Consider the following 21608-nt stretch of genomic DNA (forward strand, 5'->3'; position numbering starts at 1 on the left):
TATCCCCATGGCCCCTTGATGCGTATATGTTATCCTCATGCCAAATTGTACCGGGTTTATTTTCATGCACGTGAGCCAATGAAGTTTTGACCCAAATTAAGTTGCATGTTTTATGATGGAATGGGTTCACAATCGATTCTCTATTAGGGTTGTACAAAAATCTAAAAAATTTGACTCCAATTCTATACCGTCAAATTTGAATTTTTTTTTTTTTTTATATATTTAAAGTTGAAGTCGAATTTGTTGTCTGACTGACTCTGCTCTTGCCCCAACTCCGACTTTGACCTTACTTTAATAAAAATATGTATTATTTATATATTGATTATATGTACTCATATAAAAAGTCTAGAACTTATATATATAGTTAAATTCAAGAATATTAATAGACTAGTAATCAATTATATGTACATACTACATATCTTAGTATCACTATCATACATATTACAATAGTTAGTCATGTATCATGTATAATGTATATATTATAAGATTATTAATTTATTATCTAGATTCTAATATGGTAGCAATTAAGTAGAGTCTAATATAATATTTGGCTTGTATTTGAGTGGTCAGTTGTGTTTCCTATTTGTAATTAATTCAGTAGCGAATGATTGGGTGATGGATATTGCCATTGGATCGTGATGGCTCATGGTTGCTTTTGCTTGTTAGTTGTTATTTGGGGCCTTGGGTGTTAACTTGGGTCTTGGCTAGATAGTTGAATAATCATTTTCTTGTTTTTAGTAGATTTGGGAGTTTGAGATTCTAATACGAAATTATGAATGAAAGTATATCAAGAATAGCCTAAAGGGCTCATTGTATATTTTTAATCTTTAAATTTTTATTTTTATTTTTCAGTTTGCATAGCATATGAAATATTTTTAGTTATATTTTTGGTTTTTTCATATCTAAAATCTATTTCTTTTGTTTCTGTAATGTTTTTAGTAAACTTGAAAACCTACAAAAAAATGATCTATTATATATAAAGTCTTATTTACAAATGAGCTAAATATGAAGCAAAAAAAAGTCTAAATCCAACTCCGATCCTATGAATCAGAGTCGGATTTGAGCCTATGTAAGTCAAGTCGGAGTTAAATTTCCTGGATACCAACTCTGAGTCAGTTAATTAGCCTAATAAATCTCCACATCCTCTTTATGGGCATGCTCCATTTCCATTTCAAACGAAGCTAAATTTATATTTTCTCCCGGGCATACGTGTATATATATATATATATATATATAATATATTATATATATATATATATATATATATATATATAGAAAGCGAGAGAAGTAATTTTCTATCAAATTGAATTATGTCTGTTTATTTTTCATCGAATAGGGGTTTCGCACACATGAAGAAGTGATTTTAACACCATAAAGCGATTCCTAATTCGACGGTATGGAGTTTTTGGGAGTAGGGAGGGAGGGAGGGATTTTTTCTCCCGTCCAAAAATCATGGATTGCCGACGAAAGAAAGGATTGCTTTACTCTTTTGGATTGAAATATGATTTATTAATCATGAGTTTTTAACTATTAATTATTAATTGCTTTTGTGAATTTTCAATTAGGTAATTGATCTTTTGCAATTCATGTGAATTCGAAGAGTATGAATGGATTTTGATTATGAGCGTTCGGACTAGAAAAAGCGCGTATATAATTTATATGAATTAGCTTCCTTGCTTTCGGCAACAGTTTGAATTAACGCGGATCGTACGTGTGTACTTATAAAGCTTATTAAAATACTTTTTTTTTTTTTTTTTTTTTTAATGGGAATCAAAAGAATGCCCAACGTCCGATCATGCAACCCACGATACATAATCGCATGCATATGCCCATTGCCTACTAATTGAAATAGAAAAATGTGCTAAGTTGTCATATATATATATATATATATATGACAAATTGTGCTAAAAAATGTTACAGCCATAAAGGGATTACACAAAAGTAATCCCACAACTGACGTGGTTCCATGTGATCCGTCAAACCTGTTTTACAATAAAAGTAACTTTACAATCTGACAAACCACATCAAGTCACATTAATTTGTGAGATTATTTTTTTTTAATCACTTTGTAGTTAGAGTATTTCTCTATATATGTATATAAACACGTAAGGCCAATTTCTAAATCTCTTTTTGTAAGAAATTAAGAAATTATATATGACAAGTATTTTTATATTGATTCCTCCTAATGATTCTAAAAGTTCTTTTATCTCTCTATACTTTACGAGAGAAATCATAATTTATCTCTTTCAAATGAGAGACACATGTATCTTTTTTTAAGAATAGTACGTTATACTAATTTTATTGGTATCGTTATTTATGACAGATGAATACTTTATACAAAAATGAATAATACCTTATACCCGCATGATCTAAATGAACATAATTCCCACTAATTGAACTTTATTAATATATTATATTCCATGCATGAATAAACATCCAACTTATTAGTTTGTTAATAGCCACACACAAAAATGAATTTCATCGGACTTGATTTTATACATTAATTAGATTTGAACGATGATGATCAACTATATCTACATAAATATTGATGATCATGATATCATCGACACCATCAACAAGCATGCATGCATGCATAAACCCTTAAAAGAGAAAAGCACCAAAAGCTGGATTGATGGAAAGGTAAAGTATGAAAGAGAGTATGTGTGTATGGCATCCATATGGGAAAAAGGATGAGATAACATACCAAGCGATCCTGCTCTGCCACGTGGTAACTTTAGTTCACGTGTCTAAAGCTGGCCCCACATGGGCCCCTATAGATCGATGGACCGTAGTCTTCCATTACCTTGGTGAGCTTTTGCCTGCTGCATGTCACGCTGTTCGATTGGGGAGGGGTCGATATTGATTGGTACGGAGTTATAGTAAATTAATTATCGTATTATTTTTTTTATAGCGTAAATTCTCCTGTATGGCATAGCAATTTATCTGCTCAGGAAAAAATAATAATAATACAAAATAGTTCTCGATTACAAGGTTTTTTTTTACTATATTTATTTTATAATTTATTTTTAAAAAAATGATATTTACAGTTATAGAATATGTTATAAGCATCGCGTATTCTTTGAAAAAAAATGAATAAATATGAGACCTACATAAAAAAATTAATTTTTAATAGTGAACCTCATTCTTTTTAAAAAAAAAGTATGCGACACTTACATAATATCTCATGATTGTATTTAGTATTACTCTTAGTTAAAATTTCCAATTCAAATATAGATGGTAGGATGCCGTGCATGCTGATGATCTTCTTGATCAAACCATGCAAGTACTTGTCCAAATATGATCTCCTAGTTATATACATAGTTGCCAACTCGCCATGAATAATATATAGGTTACATTATATAACTTTCTCGAGAGGAAGACTTTGATGTTGTTTCGCAATTTGAATATTATATTTACGTACAATTTCTCACGATGATCACACGAGAAAAAGCGACTCGATCGGCGATGATTATATGGGATTAATAGAATGGACGAGACTAGGCGCAACAAGAACCAGCTAGCATGCATGTGAAAGGGACATACTTGAGTTAGAACGCCGCCGAAATTCGTTTTCCTCGGTTTCTCGTTAACGTGGATTCTTCGTACAGAAAAGGCCGGTAAAATAACCAATAAGATGTCACCACGTGGACCAAGAAAGGACGAGAACGAAGCATGGGATAATTGGGGAGAGAGAGAGAGAGAGAGAGTGTGTGTGTACAGCTTCAAAATAACGATAACAAGAATCAAGTTATAATTTGATTGTGAAAAAACAAATAAAAAGTTAAAGTAGCGAGGTAGGAGGGGGGTGGCAGCCTCCATTGCTTTTCTCTCTTTCTTTTTGTCTTCTTATCAACCCCAAAGCAACACCCACATTCCACCGCTCTCTCCCTTGCGCCTCATCAACTCCCGGCCTGATTAGCTCCTCAACTCTCGCTCTCTCTCTCTCTCTCGGGATCTTCTTCTTTTGCCTAAGGTCTCTCTCTCTCTCTCTCTCTCTCTCTGTTGATCTCAATTGGAGTGCGTGTTTGCTAATTGCTATATTAACATATACATGAAGAATTCATTAAGGTTTATTCTCTATGGCTAATACTACAGTTCTCTTTTGGTGTATATGCAGTTCGCGCTGTTGTATAGTTATCGATTTTAAGGGCTGGTCCTTGTTATTTAGTAATACCAGGCTAGTGATCATATCCTCTTTCATTCTCTAGAATTGCAATTAAGGACGTGCAAGAAGAAGTTCCAAAAGGTGATCATCAAATATATATATACACACACACACACACACACACATATATATATATATATATGGCTCCTGTTTCATTGCCTCCTGGTTTCCGGTTCCACCCTACCGACGAGGAACTCGTTGCGTACTACCTCAAAAGAAAGATTAATGGCCGTGCGATTGAATTGGAGATCATCCCTGAAGTTGATCTCTACAAATGTGAACCATGGGACTTGCCGGGTACGTTCCAGTACTTCTTGTATGGTTTCTTATGTATCGTTCTTTATTTCAATATTTATATTTTCAAAACAACAAGGAAAGCTTCTTGGTAAAGTTAACATGTAAATCAAATGGGTGATACGAAGCTTTTTTCTTAGGGCTTCATGATAGTTCTTTTACTGATTTCTTACCTTTTCCAAAATTGCTTTCTCCAGTCCAGTGATTTGCTGCGTACCGACCTGCATAAATTACAATACTTTTCCTGGTTTGAATGCTGCATCTTGACTCATGAGTACCTACCACAAAAGTTAGAGGTTTATGAAGATAAAATAATTCATATGCTTTTGTTTTTTTCTTGAAGTGCTAATGTATTTTTTCTTTAGAAACTTGACCACAAAGATAAAGATCAAAACATGTCACAACACCTTTTTCAAAAGGTGACCCCACACAATTAATGATTTGATGAACTCTTGGTGATCTACGGCCTTCAGTTCAGACAGGATTTGATTTCTTTTCGTTTTCATTTTTCATGTCTATAATGAAAAAATAGTGAATCGCATTCATGAACGTGCATATATGCTTAATAATTAGCTAGTTGAAAATCTTAAACTTTAACGTAAAAATATCTGTTCTACCTTGATTTATGTGCTCGTTGGAAAAGGAAGTACGTACTAGATGGGACCCTAAATTAAAGCATGGTCCCTTAATTCATGATCTTTATATATAGTACGTTGTTGTAAACTTGAAGATCTGTAGTGACACATATCGGGCGACCAAGTCAAAAAGGATGGGAAAAGGAAAGCTTTAATTAATTGCATCGTCTGCAAGCTGAGATATAAGTTTCAAGCAATGCTACCAGCTGGGCGCTTTTATAGCTGTAACGTACATTTTATTCTGGTTAATTAGCAGCTGAAACGTAAGACAGATTTAATATATAGTTTCATAGTTTCATCGTCTGCAAGTTGAGATTCTTTGGAAGCAGATCAGGGAATAAAAGTTGAACATCATTAGGGAATTAAGAACGCATGCATGCTGATCTTAGAATAGGCCGTTATCCTCCTTTGCGTCCATGCAAATGTTCTTATAACTTAACAGAAGATATATTATATATATATATATATATATACACACACACACACATATATACATATACACATACACATGCACATGATACAGTTCAAGCCTATAATTAATATATAGATTCGATCCATTATTGTTGCTCTCTCTCTCTCTCTCTCCCCCACGGTTTTGCAAAAATTATGGCATCATATTCATATTGATTTAATTTGGAAACGTTACAGGCAAATCATTATTACCCAGCAAAGATCTCGAGTGGTATTTCTTTAGTCCACGGGATCGAAAGTACCCCAACGGATCAAGGACTAATCGTGCAACTAAAGCTGGATATTGGAAGGCCACCGGGAAGGATCGAAAAGTGAACTCTCAGACGCGTGCTGTGGGCATGAAGAAAACCCTAGTTTACTATCGAGGGAGAGCACCCCACGGTGCTCGAACAGGTTGGGTTATGCATGAATATCGGCTGGATGAGAGAGAATGCGAAACTAGTACTCCTACAGGCTTGCAGGTACGTACAACCTATATTATATATTCTGATCTCTCTCATATTTCCTCCTTTAAATTCATTTCATGATGCTGGCTTTCCGTTTCAATATAGCAATTCATGTTTAATTTGCTTCCCTTATAAACTTTTACATCAAATGATGACATCAAACTGATGATGTTTTCACAATTAAATCCAGAGACCAGTGAAATGATCAATAAATTAACTACCCCACAGCTTGGTCATGACTGAATTCATCTTTGTAAAATATTTACATGCAGGACGCGTATGCGCTTTGTCGTGTTTTCAAGAAGAGTACAACAGGTCCGAAGATAGGAGAGCAATATGCTACCAGAACTACCAATCAACTAACTAGCGACCACTCATCAAGCATTGAACTATATTCTGAGGGAAGATGTGATCAAGATTTGGAGAGCTCGGATCATCCAATGCAATATGATTCTTTCTCTCCGCACATGCAAACTGGATCATCACATGAGATCAGTGGAACCAGATCAGATGGGAAATGGATGCAGTTCTTATCCAAAGATGCATTTAACTTTACACCCCCGGCGCCATTTCCAAATTATGGAACTGTTTCATACCCGGATCCGTCCAAGGTAAAAATTTCTACTATTTTCTATCATCATAAAATCCCCGGCCCCGCCTTTAATCTTTACCGATTATAATAAAATCCATGCATGCTACACTGTCAATTTGTAGGTCGATATAGCATTAGAGTGCGCAAGGTTGCAGCATCGATTACTTCCTCCTTTGGAGGTTAAGGACTTCCCTCAAGCTGAATTCAGTGACTTTAGAATGTCACAGTCGACACCCGTACGCGAAAGTAGTCAAACTGATCTTTTGCAGGAAATCCTTTCAGTAGCTCAAGCTTCTCAAGAACTGATGAATCAATCCAACCTGTCGGTCCAATGGGGTGAAGATTATGCCCCTGAAGATGATTTCTCCTTTATGATTAACAACGAATATCATGCCCACAATCCAGTTAGCGATTTGAGATATCATGAGAGATCATATATTGACAAATCCTGGGAAGATTCAAGTACGAGGCCAATACAGATTGGAGATCTGGATGAAGATTTTAAGTCGACAGAGAGGATGGCAGCTGAGAACTTAAGATGGGTGGGAGTGTCGAACAAAGAACTGGAGAAGGTACTTTATTTTACAAGGAGTGCCGCAGTAACAAAAAATTGCATAAAAATAAGCTCACGTTATGACGTGGATTCATACAGTCTATTAGATCTATTTTACATGAATAAAAATAACTTTATAATCCAACGTCAAACCATATCAGGATTACTCTATAGTTAGAGTATTTCTCTTATTATTAGATAAATAAGGCTAAATTATATTACAATTAGCTAATTGTCATGCATAAGCGGCCAAAAGCATATATATAGATATATATATATATATATATATATATATATATATAGCCAAAATTCATTCTTTCTTTTGTTTTCCATTCTACTAAACTTTTTCTCTGGAAAGTAATTGATCGTTAAGTTCATCTTACAAAAAAGAAAAAACCCATAATGGACAGAGTACTTTTGCGGAAGAACCCAAGATTATTCCAATAGAAGACATTTCAAGCTTCCGAAGAAGCGAGGAGCATGAGTTCGGCCAAGGTATCAAAATCATGTACAGTTTCTTCGTTTTGTAATCTGCCGGCACTTCAGTTTTCCTCGAGTTTTTAACAAGAGTTCAGCTGCAGGAGAAAGCGGGGATAACAAAAGCTTTGGCGAATTCAATGACGTCCCAGAGATGAATCATCTCCCGCTTGATTTCATGAACGATGAGCCAAATGATCGCGAGAACTTCCTTGATGATGGAAACATGGATGATTATTCCAACTCTCCAAGCAGCTTCGAGGTTATTGAGGAAGTTAAGGTTAATCACGGAATGTTCATCTCAACTCGCCTGGTAGCCAAGACATTCTTTCACCAAATAGTGCCATCGCAGACGGTTAAGATCCACCTCAACCCCGTTTATATGAAGAACAGCTTCTCAAGGGAGAAAGCAGATGTACAAACAGGATCTAAAAACAGATCATCAGATTCTTTCTTTAGGAAATTCAAGGCATTTGCAAGAGGAAAATTCTCAGCATTCACCAAATCAGTAGAGCCATGTAGGGAAATAGCAAGTGCTATCCTTTGCATGGTCGCGCTAATTTCTTTGGTGCAGATACACGTTGGAGGATATAAAATGGAAGAAGAGAAGTTGAATATTAGTGGGAAACGTTGGTTTAAGAAGATGATGAAGTGCAGGGCGGAAAGAGCATCTGGAATATTAATAATGGAGGCCAATGAAAGAAAAGATGATCAAGATCAGATCGCATTGATGATTAACGCAGAAGGTGGCCGGAATAGTAGTTTTGGTGGTTTATCCAAGAGTACGAGGATTTTCCTCACCGTTTCTTTGGCTCTTTGTACCGTTTGGGCTAACCGTGTTATAGCTAACGCTTGATTAATTTGCTGATTTTTAATTAATTACTTCATTTAATTGATCTAACGGTAGTTGCTAATTTGGGAGGGGCATAACTCAGCCTAATTCTCCACATCATGGTATAGATTACCCATGCAAATGGATCTCATTATACTTATTGTACTTTATATTCACACTCGGAATAATTACTTGATAATTATTATTGATTTATATTGATAGAATATATATATATATATATATATATATATATATATATATATATTATGTGCGCGAATATATATGAGCGAGATGATCTGTAGATTACACCAATCGAACGGCGCTGCAAAAGGCCTATTCCAAATTTTTGAAGAAGCATGCATGTACAGCAGTTGCTCCAATATTAAGGATCTTTAGCTGATCATATGGACTTTGTATGGAGCTCGTTGTGTTAGTCTAAAAATTAGGGTTAAAAAATCGATTCATTAATCATAGTTTAAAACATATCCCATTAAAAAAAGTCTAAAATATGTATAGCCCAATTTCACAATTCAAATCTGACATTCGATCTAACTCCGGCCATATAGTTTTAACAAAGATGGAGTCGTAAGTCAATACCAAACTCCGATTAAATTGGAGTCAGAATTGAAAAAGGCTGAATTAAACTCCGACTTGATTCGTGTTTAGCCCTACTTTTCCTCGAATACTTATTTGTGGCCATGGAACTAATTACTAAGTATTCGTGGCCATGGAACTAATTACTATTAGAAAAACACTCACAAATCGGAGATTTCTTTTGGATGTGTAATAAAATCAAATGTTCCAAATGGTAAAGTAATTAAGATAGACACAATATATATTGGCTATATATAACATCTATATATGCATCTTTCTAGCTAGATGCATATATCTTTAATTTGGACCAGAATTAAAGTACTTCAATGCATGTTTTTCTTTGATCTCTAGTACTAATGGACAGACACTTAGACGAACGTACGTACAATTTTACTTATACATCGTTTGTTTTTACACTTCTTCTAAACTCATTTTATCTCATCTAATTATTATAATTTTTTTAAGTTCTCATATAAAATAAAATAAACAATTCAACTTTTTCAAATCTAAAAATAAAAATAATATTAAAAAAATATATTCTAACAATATTTTATTCAATTTTAATTTGTAAAAACAAACAAGACTATGTCGGGTACGTATGACTTTTGGATTGTGTACTCCTGCATATGATCATTTAATAAATTAATACATGATCAGTATGATGTTCAGCTTAAACCCGGATGGGTTTTAATTTAACTAACAACTTATGGCCGAAAGTGAAGGGCAGAAAAAAGAAGTTTGGTCAAGATCCGTGAAGAAATTTATATAATGATATATAATACATTGACATATATATGCAGGCAGGCCTTCACGGAGTCAGTATATAATGTGGGTCCCAAATTGGTCATTTTGACAAAGCAATTTTCCTCCTCAACCACATGATATGCATGTTGCATGTGAATTTATACACCTCATGAGTTTGATTTAATTTGTATTGTAAAGTTGTTTTTATTGTAAATTTGATTTAATGTACGATGTGAAATTACGTCAATATGTAAATTTATTTTTATAATCGGTATTTCTTTATGGGGTAGCATTTATTATATAAATATATTATATATGTTACTTTTATTAATGTGGAGATCGAACAGCAGCTAGTATCTCCAAGGTAACGCGGATCCGCGACCCTTCGTAATATAAAGGACTGTTTTGCTATTTTCGTTAAAAAAAACAAATACAAGAGCCATAAAACCTGATGATGTTGAATGAACTTCTCATGACTCTACAAGAAAATTGTTTATTTGTGACCAGTTAATTATAGTGAAATGACTATTTACTGATAAAATAAGTCTGTTTTAGTCACAAATAATCTTTTCGTCGCAATTAAATGACTACAAAAACACGTTTTTCTTGTAATGTGACCGGTTTGATGATTTTTTACTATAGGGTGAGAGTAGTACTGCACGCTACAGCTGGTGGTGCGCGGCACATGCACATGGGTGGTTTGAACTATGATCCTGGAGAAGACAGAAAAGGTAAGACATTCGGAACCCACAGTGAAGCGGATGATGAGAAAATGACAAGAAATTAAGCCAAACACGGGTTCACGGGTACTCTCATCTATATATATAATTATATTCACCCAATTAACAAATTATATATTATTCTCCCCGCCCATGACAATCCAACAAAATCCAGTACTTTTATCCCACCACCATTCCCATCCCATTCCTAAAGCTGCAACTCTCTCTCTCTCTCTCTCTCTCTCTCTCTCTTTCTCTCTAGTTATGTTTCCGGGCAACTTTATCTTCCTCTAAACGCTGCCATATATATTTACGTGCGCTCGACAGAGCTGCATTATTGCCATTGGGGGTTTTGTAACTCGGCTTCCGATCACTTTCATTCTTGCATGGCTTCTTCTGGTCGTTGGGTGCGACTCTTAGTTTTTTATATCTTGGTTGAGGTGATATGGTTCCTCTTCAACGTTGGGTGCGTCGACAGTGCAAATAATATCGCAGAGAAGAACTTGAAAGTCGGTAACATTTCAAAAGTGGAAGATGCTGTCAATTTCCATATTTACTACGGCCAGACCTTCAAAGTCATCAAGAACACCATTGACGGCAAGAGCTACCTTCTCATCCAGGTACCTACACTTAATTATCTTTCTGGAAAATATTATAGTTAATTTAGCAGTTGTTGCGATTTTTATTCCCTTTAATTTAGCTTATATTTCTTTTCTGTTTTATAAAATCTAATTCATATATATAATACTGTATTCTTCCCTTAATAAATAATAATAGAGTCGGTCAATAAAATTTCTGAAATACCGTTCTCATTTATGAGACCAAAATAAATCCGCCCTAATTAAATTGGTAAGCCAACATCGCTTTCATTGATATAACCAAAAAAAAAAAAATTACTAATTATTATTCATTTTGACATCATCCGGCATTTGTGATATATATCAAATTATTAGTTTATAAGTTGAAAATAATAAATCATTTTAAAATTTTTAATATCATATAACAGATGATAGAAAGATGATACTGCATACAGTTATTTTTACGTATTTTTTACACACTCTACTAATATGATTGGTTTAAATAGTTATTTTATATTAAAAAAAGTGACGCAGCCAATCACATTAGTGTAGTGTACAAAATATGAAAAAAATGATTACATATCAAATTTTTATTTTATTAAAACATCTTCCAATCAGAAGCATTTAATTAATACTTGTAATGACTTATTTAATGATCATTTGTTGATCATCTTCTCCAATGGATCATGACAATTGGTAGAATGATTCAAGGATGGCATCAAGGACAAAATATTGCACCTCAAGGATCAAGTCTTATGTCATTCCACTGTCAAACTATTCCGTTGATACCGAATTATTCCCGGGTACTATATACTTAACACCCTTACGCACGCTAACCTTATTTTCGAGGGTTATAGTTTTCCTTCTTCTTTGTTTTTTTCTGACCATTTTCTGTCTGTCTTGTCTCTTCTTTTTCTTTTTATGAAATTTCTCAGTTTCCTTTTTCGAGGTGAGGATCACGGGCTTACTGTAAGTTGTAATTTTTATTATTGAGTAATGTCCGGAGGGATTTGATTTAAGTAAGATAATTTGAAAAAGTTAGATTATTTATTATATTTTATGTAAAAATTTAAAATAATTATAATGATGAAATGAGATGAAATCAAAATATAAGATGAAATGAAATGAAATGATTTTTATATCCAAATCTGCCTTAATTGGTCTATTTGCATGTAGATCCCAAGAAAAGGTTCGGTTTCCCTTTGATATATAAACAACTTTAATATCTTTTATATAACAGCTTCTAGGCTTACTAGGGAGCTTGAAGGGAATTACGGCAGATTCCGTGACTTCTCAATGCGTACTAAAATTATATGAAAGTGGAGAAGTTAAGATGATCAACAAGAGTGAGCCGCAACAGCTTGCCCAATTTGCAGCACACTTTGTCACCGACACTGGTCATGCACAAGCTTGCAATTTTGCATCCTTTGTTCCCTTTGCAGAGGATACACCTCTGCAGGTAATAAGCCTGTAAATTCATGATAAAGAAAAAGTATATATGATCCACATGATACTATATATGTACGTAAGAAATCATGATTTCCTAGATCTTACCCATATCTCGTTTATGGTTTCGGACGATATATAGAGGGCCGAGTGGATCAAGTTTCTGGGAGTCTTTGCAAATCTTGAAACCACAGCTAATGACTTCTACAATGCAGTAAGTATGAAAATTTATCAATTTGGTGTGATTTTGACTATCACTAAAGTAAGGCATATTCATTAACTTATAACCATTGAGATGATTTCCATTTGAAATGAAAACAAAACAAAACAAAACAAAAATACCTTGTACGTGTTTGGTACTAACAAATAGTTTTGGATTGCAGGTTAAAGAAAATTATTTGTGCTTGGCTAAAGTCGCGGCCAGCAAGAAATCATTCAAACCAACAGTAGCTTGGATTGTGTATTACGATGTCTGTACCATATTATATTATTATTTGTCTTTGAATATGTGCATAAGTGCTCTTACATTTGATTCTCTTCAACTATATATTCTATTCTTATGATCACTGCAGAAATTATACATGTCTTATGGTTTTGCTCTAATCTTGCAGGGAGTCTGGTCATTTACAAAGGAAACATACAAGTTGAAGGTACAACATTCATTTCGAAATTCTTTATGATGTTGAATAACAACCAAGTACTCATGTACTGGTATAAAACCGAGATTGATGATCTGCAGTGCAGGAATCATCGATGAACCTTTTTTTTTTTTTTTTTTTAAAAAAAATTTCTGAATAAAAACAATATGTCTCGGATTTCCAAATTATTGTATTCGTACATCCACTTTTTTATGAGTATGTCAATCCTTTTGATCATGACTCTTTCATTGGATTTGTGTTCACTTGAACTTTTGAGGCAGTTTACAGAAGATGCAGGCGGAGAAAATGTTGACAAATCCATCAATAAGATGACCTACAACATCTCTAATCCTGATGACTTGGATGAATTTCATGCCATCCTATGTGTAAGTCCAATTACATAATCAAACCAACTTCTTCAAAATCTTGGGTGCTTTTTTTTTTTTTTTTTCCATGGACAAGGATATTGAAGGATCCAACATTTCTAGAACTCATTTATCTCTTTGTAGACTGTGGATGTACTTATCGACGAAACAGATACTTCTGATCCGGCGGCCTACTCTTTATCAACTTTCCTCCAAAATATAAATGTTGAAGATCACTCTTGTTTTGCCTTTCTTTCAAACCAAAGCTTATGGAGATACGATAAAAGAATTTACAACTCGACTCTTGGTAAGTGCTTTCCCAATCATCATGATATCCTTGATCTTCTTTTATAGACTTCATTATAAATATGATCTTTCTATGTGAAGATTGGTTCAACGGAGCGGTCTCTCAACCTCAGTTGGTATTAGCAGATCTCATTGAAGCTTTATTCCCCACAGGAAATTACACAACAACACACTTTAGAAACCTTGCAAAGGTACATTGACTGATACCTTGCTTGGGGGTGCAGGGGTTAATTGTAATTTTCCCTATTAGTTACTTCAAAAGGGGAAAACAAAATTAAGGAATTAATGTCTATGCATGGTTTATGGGTTATAATTTATACATCTTGACATGCAGGAAGAAGTTGTAATAAGCATTGGTCCAGAAATGTGTGATAGGGATACCTCCACAGCAATGCAGCCCACAATAGTAGCTTGCGGATAATGCTAATTCTATGGTTTCAAATTTCTTTAATTTTTCCTCAAGTTGAAGATATAATGCAATACAGCAATGTGATTCTAGTCATTAATTTTAGTCTTTAGATATAATTTTTGGCGTACATAACTGCATTATCCTCTGTAAAACGTTTCAGTTTGCTTATACATTGATTTGCTTTGTTATTTTCAAGCAATTAGTGAACCGATTTTGAGTAGGGAGACGATTACTTATAATATTGATTGGTTCCAGTGTACTAAGCCCAAATTAAGTTCAATTGATAGCTAAAACTTGGGTACTTCAATCATACTGATAGTTACATGGCAGAAGTGTGCTGGGACAGAGCAATAAAGCTGCCAACTTTTACAGTCCCCTCCTTTCCCATACATACACTGAGCTACTAGTATTTACATACTTTCTCTCTGTTTTTTTTTTTTTTTTTTTAATAAGTTGGAAGAGTAATCCATCCATCTAAACCAGGGTTTAATGTACTGTGTTTCTCTTTCTTTGTTTTTGTTGTTTTTCCACTCACATAAGAGTCAAAAGACATAATCACCACAGATGCATTTATTTTGGGTGCGGGAACCCAAGGTAATCGAACCTGTAAATCTCTCTTGTTTTTATTCACACAAACAAAACAAATGTAAGGGAAAAAAGAGTTGTAACCGAAATTATCCTTGCACAAAATTAAAACAATGCCATTGCTTCTTAGAATACAAAAATCTCGATAACAGCAGAGCTCTATATGCATTCAAAATAGATTGTTTCAAACATAAATAAGGCTCGGCTTGCTAAGATTGTTTAATGCTTAAAAATTAGCACATACGAGGCAGGACATATCTTAAAAGGTTTAACTCGTATGTCCCCTGTTCCATGACAAGTAGGATGGGTCCCCAAGAGGCCTGCATAGAAAGCAATAACAATTTGAGCCACATTTATGAATGATATCGCCTGGTTTGTATACAAAAGGTATCTCAACTCATCTCATCTAATCATTATAATTTTCTTAAATTTCCACACAAAATATAATAAACAATTCAACTTTGTCAAATCTCAAAACAATAATAATATTAAAAAATAATATTTTTATGAAACCAAATATCAGAATCTGAACTAGGGTGGCACTAAAATGTGATTTTCTGTATAGACGAAGGAGAAGTGGTGAACATGCAGGAGAAACAAAAAGAGTTTGACATTCACTAGCTTATGATTGCACAGAAAGTGATCATTTTGAATGAAATCAATTCTAAATTTAGGCTGTCAACCAGCCTAAAGTAGAAAATGGCAGGATGAACACCTTACAAGAACCAGCAGAGTTTTTCAAACTTTATCTTGTTTGTGGAACCCTTCAGGTATTGGAACCTGGATCTTGGTGGGTATCACCTTTAAAGAAATTGAGTGCGAAGGATGGTTTGGCAAATATTTTTATGCCATTCACCTAAGCCTAGAAAAGTACAAAAGAAGGTAAAAGAACTAATATTAATCGATGAGTATCAGTAGTTTATCAAAATTGATGGATGTGTAACATTTAGGAGGATTTGGCATTTTAACCAGGCAAACAGTAGCTTACAGAAACCTTCTTTTTTCAACAGTAAGCAAAACTTTATTGATAAAAGCCCAGGTATACGGGACATAACAATAGCTTACAGAAACCTAAAAGCCAGTTTAAGCTACCGTTTACTTCATTGTACGAAATTAAATCAGAATGCTCTTAGCAAAAGGGGGAACTATTTATAGCTGAGAAAAGTGATTAATAAGATTTTCATTCGAGCCACTCACCTTGGTTTGATCACGTACAAAAGTATGAAGCTAATAGCCAAGAACAAGCACAGTCCACCGACAGTAAGATAGGCTACACCCAGGAAATCATTTTTGCCACCAATCCAGCTTGTGGTTGAAAGAACCAGCCTCTTTTTGCCACCAAAACTGTAGGTGTTGTAATTGTTCTGTATTACAACTGTTATTTCATCATTAGCTTCGAGGTCTGTCTCTATTTTCCCATACAGTTTTCTGAAAGTTGGCAGTGCCGCAGTTCGCATCCAAACAATAAGATCCTCTTGTTCACTCAACTTGTCCATGCAAAACCAATAAAATTAATTCTTCAAAACATAGAATAAAAAACAACAAAAGATGCAATAAGCTCGGGAGTATAGGAAGATATATTACAGGTATGCTTGCATTAAGTTTGGCACCCCCAATCAAACCTCCACTTTGGAAGTTTTTTGGATAGACATCAGAGCCAAATTTATTCTCTTGATCACTTTTCCAAGCTATGTTCTTTTTGCTGACCTCTAGCACCTTGTTTTTCACTGAAAATCCATATGTGTCATTAAACAAACTCCAAGCAATGAGGCCACAAGGAACAATTGGAGAGTTATTTTCCGTGACGGCTTCAGGTTTACAGGTACTTGTGTCATCCTCACTCGCCTTGCTCCGCAATTGTTTGTCACTTCTACTCTTAACATATCTAAAAACAGTACAGCACATTCCAGATAAGTTCCAAATTTTTTCAAATATATATCAGAAAAGTATGGATGCAGATGGTAAATTTAGAAAAACTGGTAGTTATAGGATCTTATTAGAATGCCCCAAAAATGTAGGGAAAATAAATAGGAGCTGAAAGGGTAAAATGAAAAACACGACTGGAACGTATTGCGTTCTCATGCAAACAAATGAGATAGTGCTATAAGTGGTTAGTTTCAATCCAAGTGAAACCCTTTATTCTGTAATTTTTTATTTTTTTATTTTTGGTTTGATGTGTTAGTTCCACTTCAAAACATATCTAAGGTAGATTTTCTTTTTCTTTTTCTTTTTCCTTCGGGATATTTCATTACCAAAACAATCATTTGGTCACTTTTAACTTTATTTTTTTTATTTTGTAATCCCCAGGGCAAGGAACCTGATAGCTTCGCAGTTTGATATTTTCAATTCTCAATTCTTTTCAAGTCATGCAAATGTCATTTTTTGGAATAGTTCAAAAGAGAAAAGAACCGCAGACATTGATGCAAAAGTATTTTCAAAGTAAATAAGTTTTGCTTCCTGTAACATCTTCAAGCACATTAATAACCTAACATTTCCAACCATGCTTACGGGAAAATATATTCCAGAACAAAATCAGGGATGCCATTTTCCTAAATTTTTCTACTCTCTAGGACTCTATTGATCAAGACTTGGAAAGTTTATCTGAACATACCAGAAGGAAAAAAGAAAAGAAAGATATTTCCCAGAATTTACTTCTTTTCTGCTCCCTTGATTTTCCATTAAACAATTACAGCATAAGCTAAAGTCAAGTTAATTCCATAGGGAAAATAAAAAGGGGTATCTCTTTCCACAGAAATTGTACAATACAAGATCACTTATCACTTCATTTTCCATTTTCTCATTCTCCTTTGCTATTTGTATTTTTCTTCCTCTAATATAATAAGATTTCTCAAAATAATAGGAAGAAGCTCAACTTAGTCCAATACTATCCAAGCACAAAACTAACTCAATTCCTCATTGCTTTTATAGGTTCTGGATTGAGGTTCCAGGTTAATCGGCCCTACACAGACCCTATATAGGTAGACCTGAGAATATATAATGAGTTTACATGACCTTTCTATGCGCAAAATGTCTGTCACAATTACTTTCCTTTTTAGCTGTACGGTTCTACCCTTCCAAAGAATTTCAGATCTTTGGCATAATGTTGTGCCCTTAACACACCTTCTATATAAATGTTGGCAGACAAATAAAGAGGAAAAAAGCTATAATGGCAAACCAACACAATCAAACAGAACTTTATATGGTTTTTGGTTTTTCTTTCTACATTTCAATGACTTTTTTATGCAAGGAAAATGAGAACTGCTCCCCCCCTCCCCCAGGAAATGTGACGATTTGATGTCAACCCAACTCAACAAAGCCAAGGTGCATTGCAACTTCACATTAGAAGTCTAAATTAACTACATGTGAACCTATAAATGGAACAGAGCACAAGGTATCATATGAGAAATAAAAAAGGTCTAAGCATTGTAACTGCCCAACTATCTGAAGAGGGGAAAATTAACATACCATTACCATAAGCAGCATGCCTACAATCTGCTAATGGGATGTTTCAACTTCTTTGGATGAAAACATTCCAAAACCTTTCGAGGAGATGAATGCATGGATGCACAACAAATTTAAGCTATTTACATTTTCAAAAAATAAGAAAGAACTAGGTTTATCTATTCCATCCTCCACATCCTTACCAAAGATAGAGAAAAAATGGATTATTTAATAAAAAAAGATTTACACATAATTTTAACGTACCGGCGATGATTCTGATAGAAGTTATCAAGTTGATAATAGATATAGACAGGACTTTTCATTTGCTTTGAAACCTGAAAATTATCAAATTACTCCGCACATTTAGGAATATATATTATCCAGCTGGATTGTACAAAAACATAATATGTAAAGGAAAACCAAAGCCTAAGCCTGAGTGCTGAAGGAATAGGGACTGACAATCAATCTCTTAGTACACGTCTTGTTAGTTTCACTACTTTGAATATATGCAAGCTTATTGTAGGTATAATTAAGAGGAACGCAATCCTCATCATATCGATCGACAATTTCCACAACCTGCATGTCAAAGAAAGTGTGGTTTCCCTGCTCAATATCGATACATTGCCAACACTATCAGTTCATGAGAAATTGAAGGGACTACAATACAATACCCGTTCTGATGCAAATAAGGAAGCAAGGCCAATAGGAATGAAGATAACTCCAATAGAAATAAAAGCTGTAATGACCTGAAACCAACAATTATTTAAAAAAAAAAAAAAAGAAGAGGTTCTGATAAGAGGAGAAAGGACCACGTGCACTAGAATCTGAAGTCAAGAAAAAAAGCTCTATCATTCTATAATTAAAACAAAAGAAGATATATTTGTTAAGCTATACCCATCCTGGCGTTAAAATTGGTTTGCAAGCAGGAAGCTCTTGCTGCGTAAACCTTGAATCTGCAATAATAAAGAAAATAATACATTTATAGCCATTAAAAATGCCTTGGTTTACAGTGATCTCCTAAAAGACCAAAAATTTCGGCCTGCAATTCGACTGATGGTTTAAAAGCTTTAACAATTTTTTATGGGTAATTTGAAAGCTTTTAACTTTGAGGATGCAAAATTCAGTTTCCAATAAAATGCAACTCCCACAGAATTTTAAAACGGCATATTACATTTTCTAAAAAAAAAAAAAAAAAATTGGCATATTACGGTACATGAAGTAATTACCAAGGCAGACATAGAATATACGAAGATCACACTCTTGATTAGGTTATATAAAGAAAGGTAAATTGCAGCACATGGTAAAGAAAAGGAAAAATGTACATGCATAAAAATCTGTTTAAAAATGTACATGGTAAAGAACGCCATTGGAGCCGTAGGCAATATGAATAAACATATAAAATCTCGGATGCCCCTAAATCACATTGAAGAAAAACATGCATTATGAAAAAGAAGAAGAAGAAGAAGAAGAAGAAGAAGAAGAAGAAGGAGATGAAGAAAGAAAAAGGAGATGAAGAAAGAAAACAGGAGGAAAATGTATGAATGGAATAGAAAAGAGGAAAAGCCATTACTCACATTTGGGTTTCTTGGAGTTCCTTCTGGCAACGGATGATGAATCCGACGTCCCGTCTTTGGCCCCTCCCGAGCTCGATGCTCCTGTGATTGCCATCTCCGCACAAACACACACACAGAGAAATAGAAGGAACGGTAGTTAGTAATAATGGAAAATTTGGAAAGTGCGGTGATTTTCATGGGGGGGAAATAACCAAAAAGCCACCCATTTCGTTAATTACTCGTGATATTTTATTTTTATTTTTGGACAATTACAAAACAATTTTTCAACCAAAATTATCATATATTATTTAATTTTCCCTCTTAGTCAAAAAAATATATGGCGATTAGTCGTGACATAATTTTAATGGTCATATTTAAACAAACAATATCAAGTATATTTTAACTAATCTTCCATTTAAAATCTAAATAATAAAAATATCATTAAAAATTATCAAAATGACCAAATTTAAAATAAAAATTAATATTTATTTTATTTAAATAGAAGACATAAAATGAAGTTTATTGTTGATAATTTAAGATGTAGACTACTCTCATTATGACACTCTTATCTCGCTGTATTAGATGTTATTGTAGACCAAATTTTATAATTATTTAAAAAAGCAAGAAATAATTAATTCATTCAAATGTGATGGTAAATGTCATATTTATAAAATTTGATGAAAGTAAAATAAGAATATGATATATAACACTACTCGTTAAAATAAATATTAAAATTTGTTTAACAGGTAATAAAATCTGCTTTTGGCGAAAAATATTAAAATCTATTATTGGGTGGATGATTTTCTTTTATCTATTTTTTTTTTTGTCTCCCAAATAAATGATGAAGTAAAAAATAAAAATAAAAAGTAGTTGGAGAGAAGAAAAGAAAAGTTGAAGGTTGTTTATGGGTTTTTTTTTCTTTTTTAGAATAACGTTTGTATGCTTCTTATTTTATCTCTTATTTTGACTATTTATATATTTAATTTATTTTTTAAAAAAATTTTTAATAATTAAAAAAATGACTATTAATATATTGATATTTTTATTTTTTAAAAATGTTTAAATATATTTTAAAAAATACACTAGACACATATGTGAGGCAAAAAATTTTATTTGTAATTTTGAGTAAGGGATTGCGTGTATAGTCTCATTAATAAATGATGGTAAAAAAAAATAATTATTTTAAAAAAAATATTATTATAATTTTAAATTTTTTTTAAACATAATTATTTGAACTTACATAAATAATTTATATTTAAAGACTGTATGATGACTAACTCGTGCGGCAGGCAGCACCGCTCTTCTTTTTAATTGCTGCACGAGCGGGAACTACCAGTCCGGTCTTGCTCTCGTTGTATCCTCTATTCTGGTTTGGCCTTTCGGGGCACGTGTGGTTCACATTTCTCTGGGTAGCGGAAAGTTGAAACTACCAGATTAGGTAGTGAGATATTAAAGCATCAGCATCCTGTTCCTATAAATTTATTTATAATTTAGAATAAAAAAATTTAAAATTTTCTCTTAAATTTTACTTATTTTTCAAAAATTTCATACATTCCACTTCATATTATTTCTCTATTTTATTAAAATAATTTTTTTATATTCTTTTATTATTTTTTTTTACACTTTTATTTGTATATCTTTAGCTACTCATTTGTTTTTGTCTTTTAGAAAATCATCGGAAGAAAACTTTTTAAACTTATTTTTTCCAAGTTCTGGTAATTATTTAATTATTTTTTGTACCCATATTTTTTATTTTTCATCAGTA

At 33.4% G+C, this 21608-nt stretch overlaps 3 protein-coding genes across 6 annotated transcripts; 2 read left to right on the forward strand and 1 right to left on the reverse strand.

The window, feature by feature from the left end:
• The first annotated feature begins 3778 nt into the window (after window positions 1–3778).
• On the forward strand, window positions 3779–8662 carry LOC121248146 (NAC domain-containing protein 45-like). Of its 2 annotated transcripts, none has more exons than XM_041146522.1 (7): window positions 3779–3973; window positions 4118–4462; window positions 5743–6026; window positions 6284–6622; window positions 6726–7175; window positions 7567–7651; window positions 7735–8662. In XM_041146522.1, exons 2-7 carry the CDS (start codon window positions 4306–4308, stop codon window positions 8487–8489), a joined length of 2070 nt encoding a protein of 689 aa, XP_041002456.1. In that variant the 5' UTR covers window positions 3779–3973; window positions 4118–4305; the 3' UTR covers window positions 8490–8662. The 2 variants fall into 2 exon arrangements, with proteins under 2 accessions (XP_041002456.1, XP_041002457.1); XM_041146523.1 differs by having other exon boundaries at window positions 4209–4462.
• A 1996-nt stretch (window positions 8663–10658) lies between these two features.
• LOC121248147 lies at window positions 10659–14452 on the forward strand. 3 transcript variants are annotated; one of them, XM_041146524.1, is made up of 11 exons: window positions 10659–11142; window positions 11801–11903; window positions 12036–12049; window positions 12341–12559; window positions 12689–12760; window positions 12930–13016; window positions 13158–13196; window positions 13466–13570; window positions 13694–13856; window positions 13937–14046; window positions 14190–14452. In XM_041146524.1, the coding sequence occupies exons 1-11, from the start codon at window positions 10909–10911 to the stop codon at window positions 14274–14276; spliced, it is 1233 nt and encodes a 410-aa protein (XP_041002458.1). In that variant the 5' UTR covers window positions 10659–10908; the 3' UTR covers window positions 14277–14452. The 3 variants fall into 3 exon arrangements, with proteins under 3 accessions (XP_041002458.1, XP_041002460.1, XP_041002459.1); XM_041146526.1 differs by having other exon boundaries at window positions 10913–11142; window positions 11812–11903; XM_041146525.1 differs by lacking the exon at window positions 12036–12049 and having other exon boundaries at window positions 10913–11142.
• Window positions 14453–14859: 407 nt separating this feature from the next.
• On the reverse strand, window positions 14860–20023 carry LOC121248149 (ALA-interacting subunit 1-like). Its single transcript, XM_041146527.1, has 8 exons — window positions 19865–20023; window positions 19185–19243; window positions 18962–19036; window positions 18750–18866; window positions 18555–18625; window positions 16434–16734; window positions 16047–16336; window positions 14860–15169 (listed from the first exon to the last, which is right to left on the reverse strand). Exons 1-8 carry the CDS (start codon window positions 19956–19958, stop codon window positions 15118–15120), a joined length of 1059 nt encoding a protein of 352 aa, XP_041002461.1. The 5' UTR covers window positions 19959–20023; the 3' UTR covers window positions 14860–15117.
• Between the last annotated feature and the right edge of the window lie 1585 nt (window positions 20024–21608).

The sequence above is a fragment of the Juglans microcarpa x Juglans regia genome, chromosome 2D, assembly GCF_004785595.1.
Source record: "Juglans microcarpa x Juglans regia isolate MS1-56 chromosome 2D, Jm3101_v1.0, whole genome shotgun sequence".
Taxonomy (NCBI): Eukaryota; Viridiplantae; Streptophyta; class Magnoliopsida; order Fagales; family Juglandaceae; genus Juglans; species Juglans microcarpa x Juglans regia.

Excerpts from the sequence above, each read along its gene's own strand:
- LOC121248146 (XM_041146522.1), top strand. The coding sequence starts at position 4,306 with ATGGCTCCTGTTTCATTGCCTCCTGGTTTCCGGTTCCACCCTACCGAC. Across the intron at positions 6,027-6,283 it reads GTACTCCTACAGGCTTGCAG|GACGCGTATGCGCTTTGTCG; the intron begins GTACGTACAACC and ends ATTTACATGCAG. Across the intron at positions 7,652-7,734 it reads GGAGCATGAGTTCGGCCAAG|CAGGAGAAAGCGGGGATAAC; the intron begins GTATCAAAATCA and ends AGAGTTCAGCTG.
- LOC121248147 (XM_041146524.1), top strand. The coding sequence starts at position 10,909 with ATGGCTTCTTCTGGTCGTTGGGTGCGACTCTTAGTTTTTTATATCTTG. Across the intron at positions 13,017-13,157 it reads CTTGGATTGTGTATTACGAT|GGAGTCTGGTCATTTACAAA; the intron begins GTCTGTACCATA and ends CTAATCTTGCAG. Across the intron at positions 13,571-13,693 it reads AATTTCATGCCATCCTATGT|ACTGTGGATGTACTTATCGA; the intron begins GTAAGTCCAATT and ends ATCTCTTTGTAG.
- LOC121248149 (XM_041146527.1), bottom strand. The coding sequence starts at position 19,958 with ATGGCAATCACAGGAGCATCGAGCTCGGGAGGGGCCAAAGACGGGACG. Across the intron at positions 18,867-18,961 it reads CCTTATTTGCATCAGAACGG|GTTGTGGAAATTGTCGATCG; the intron begins GTATTGTATTGT and ends TTTGACATGCAG. Across the intron at positions 15,170-16,046 it reads TTGTACGTGATCAAACCAAG|GCCTCTTGGGGACCCATCCT; the intron begins GTGAGTGGCTCG and ends CTTTCTATGCAG.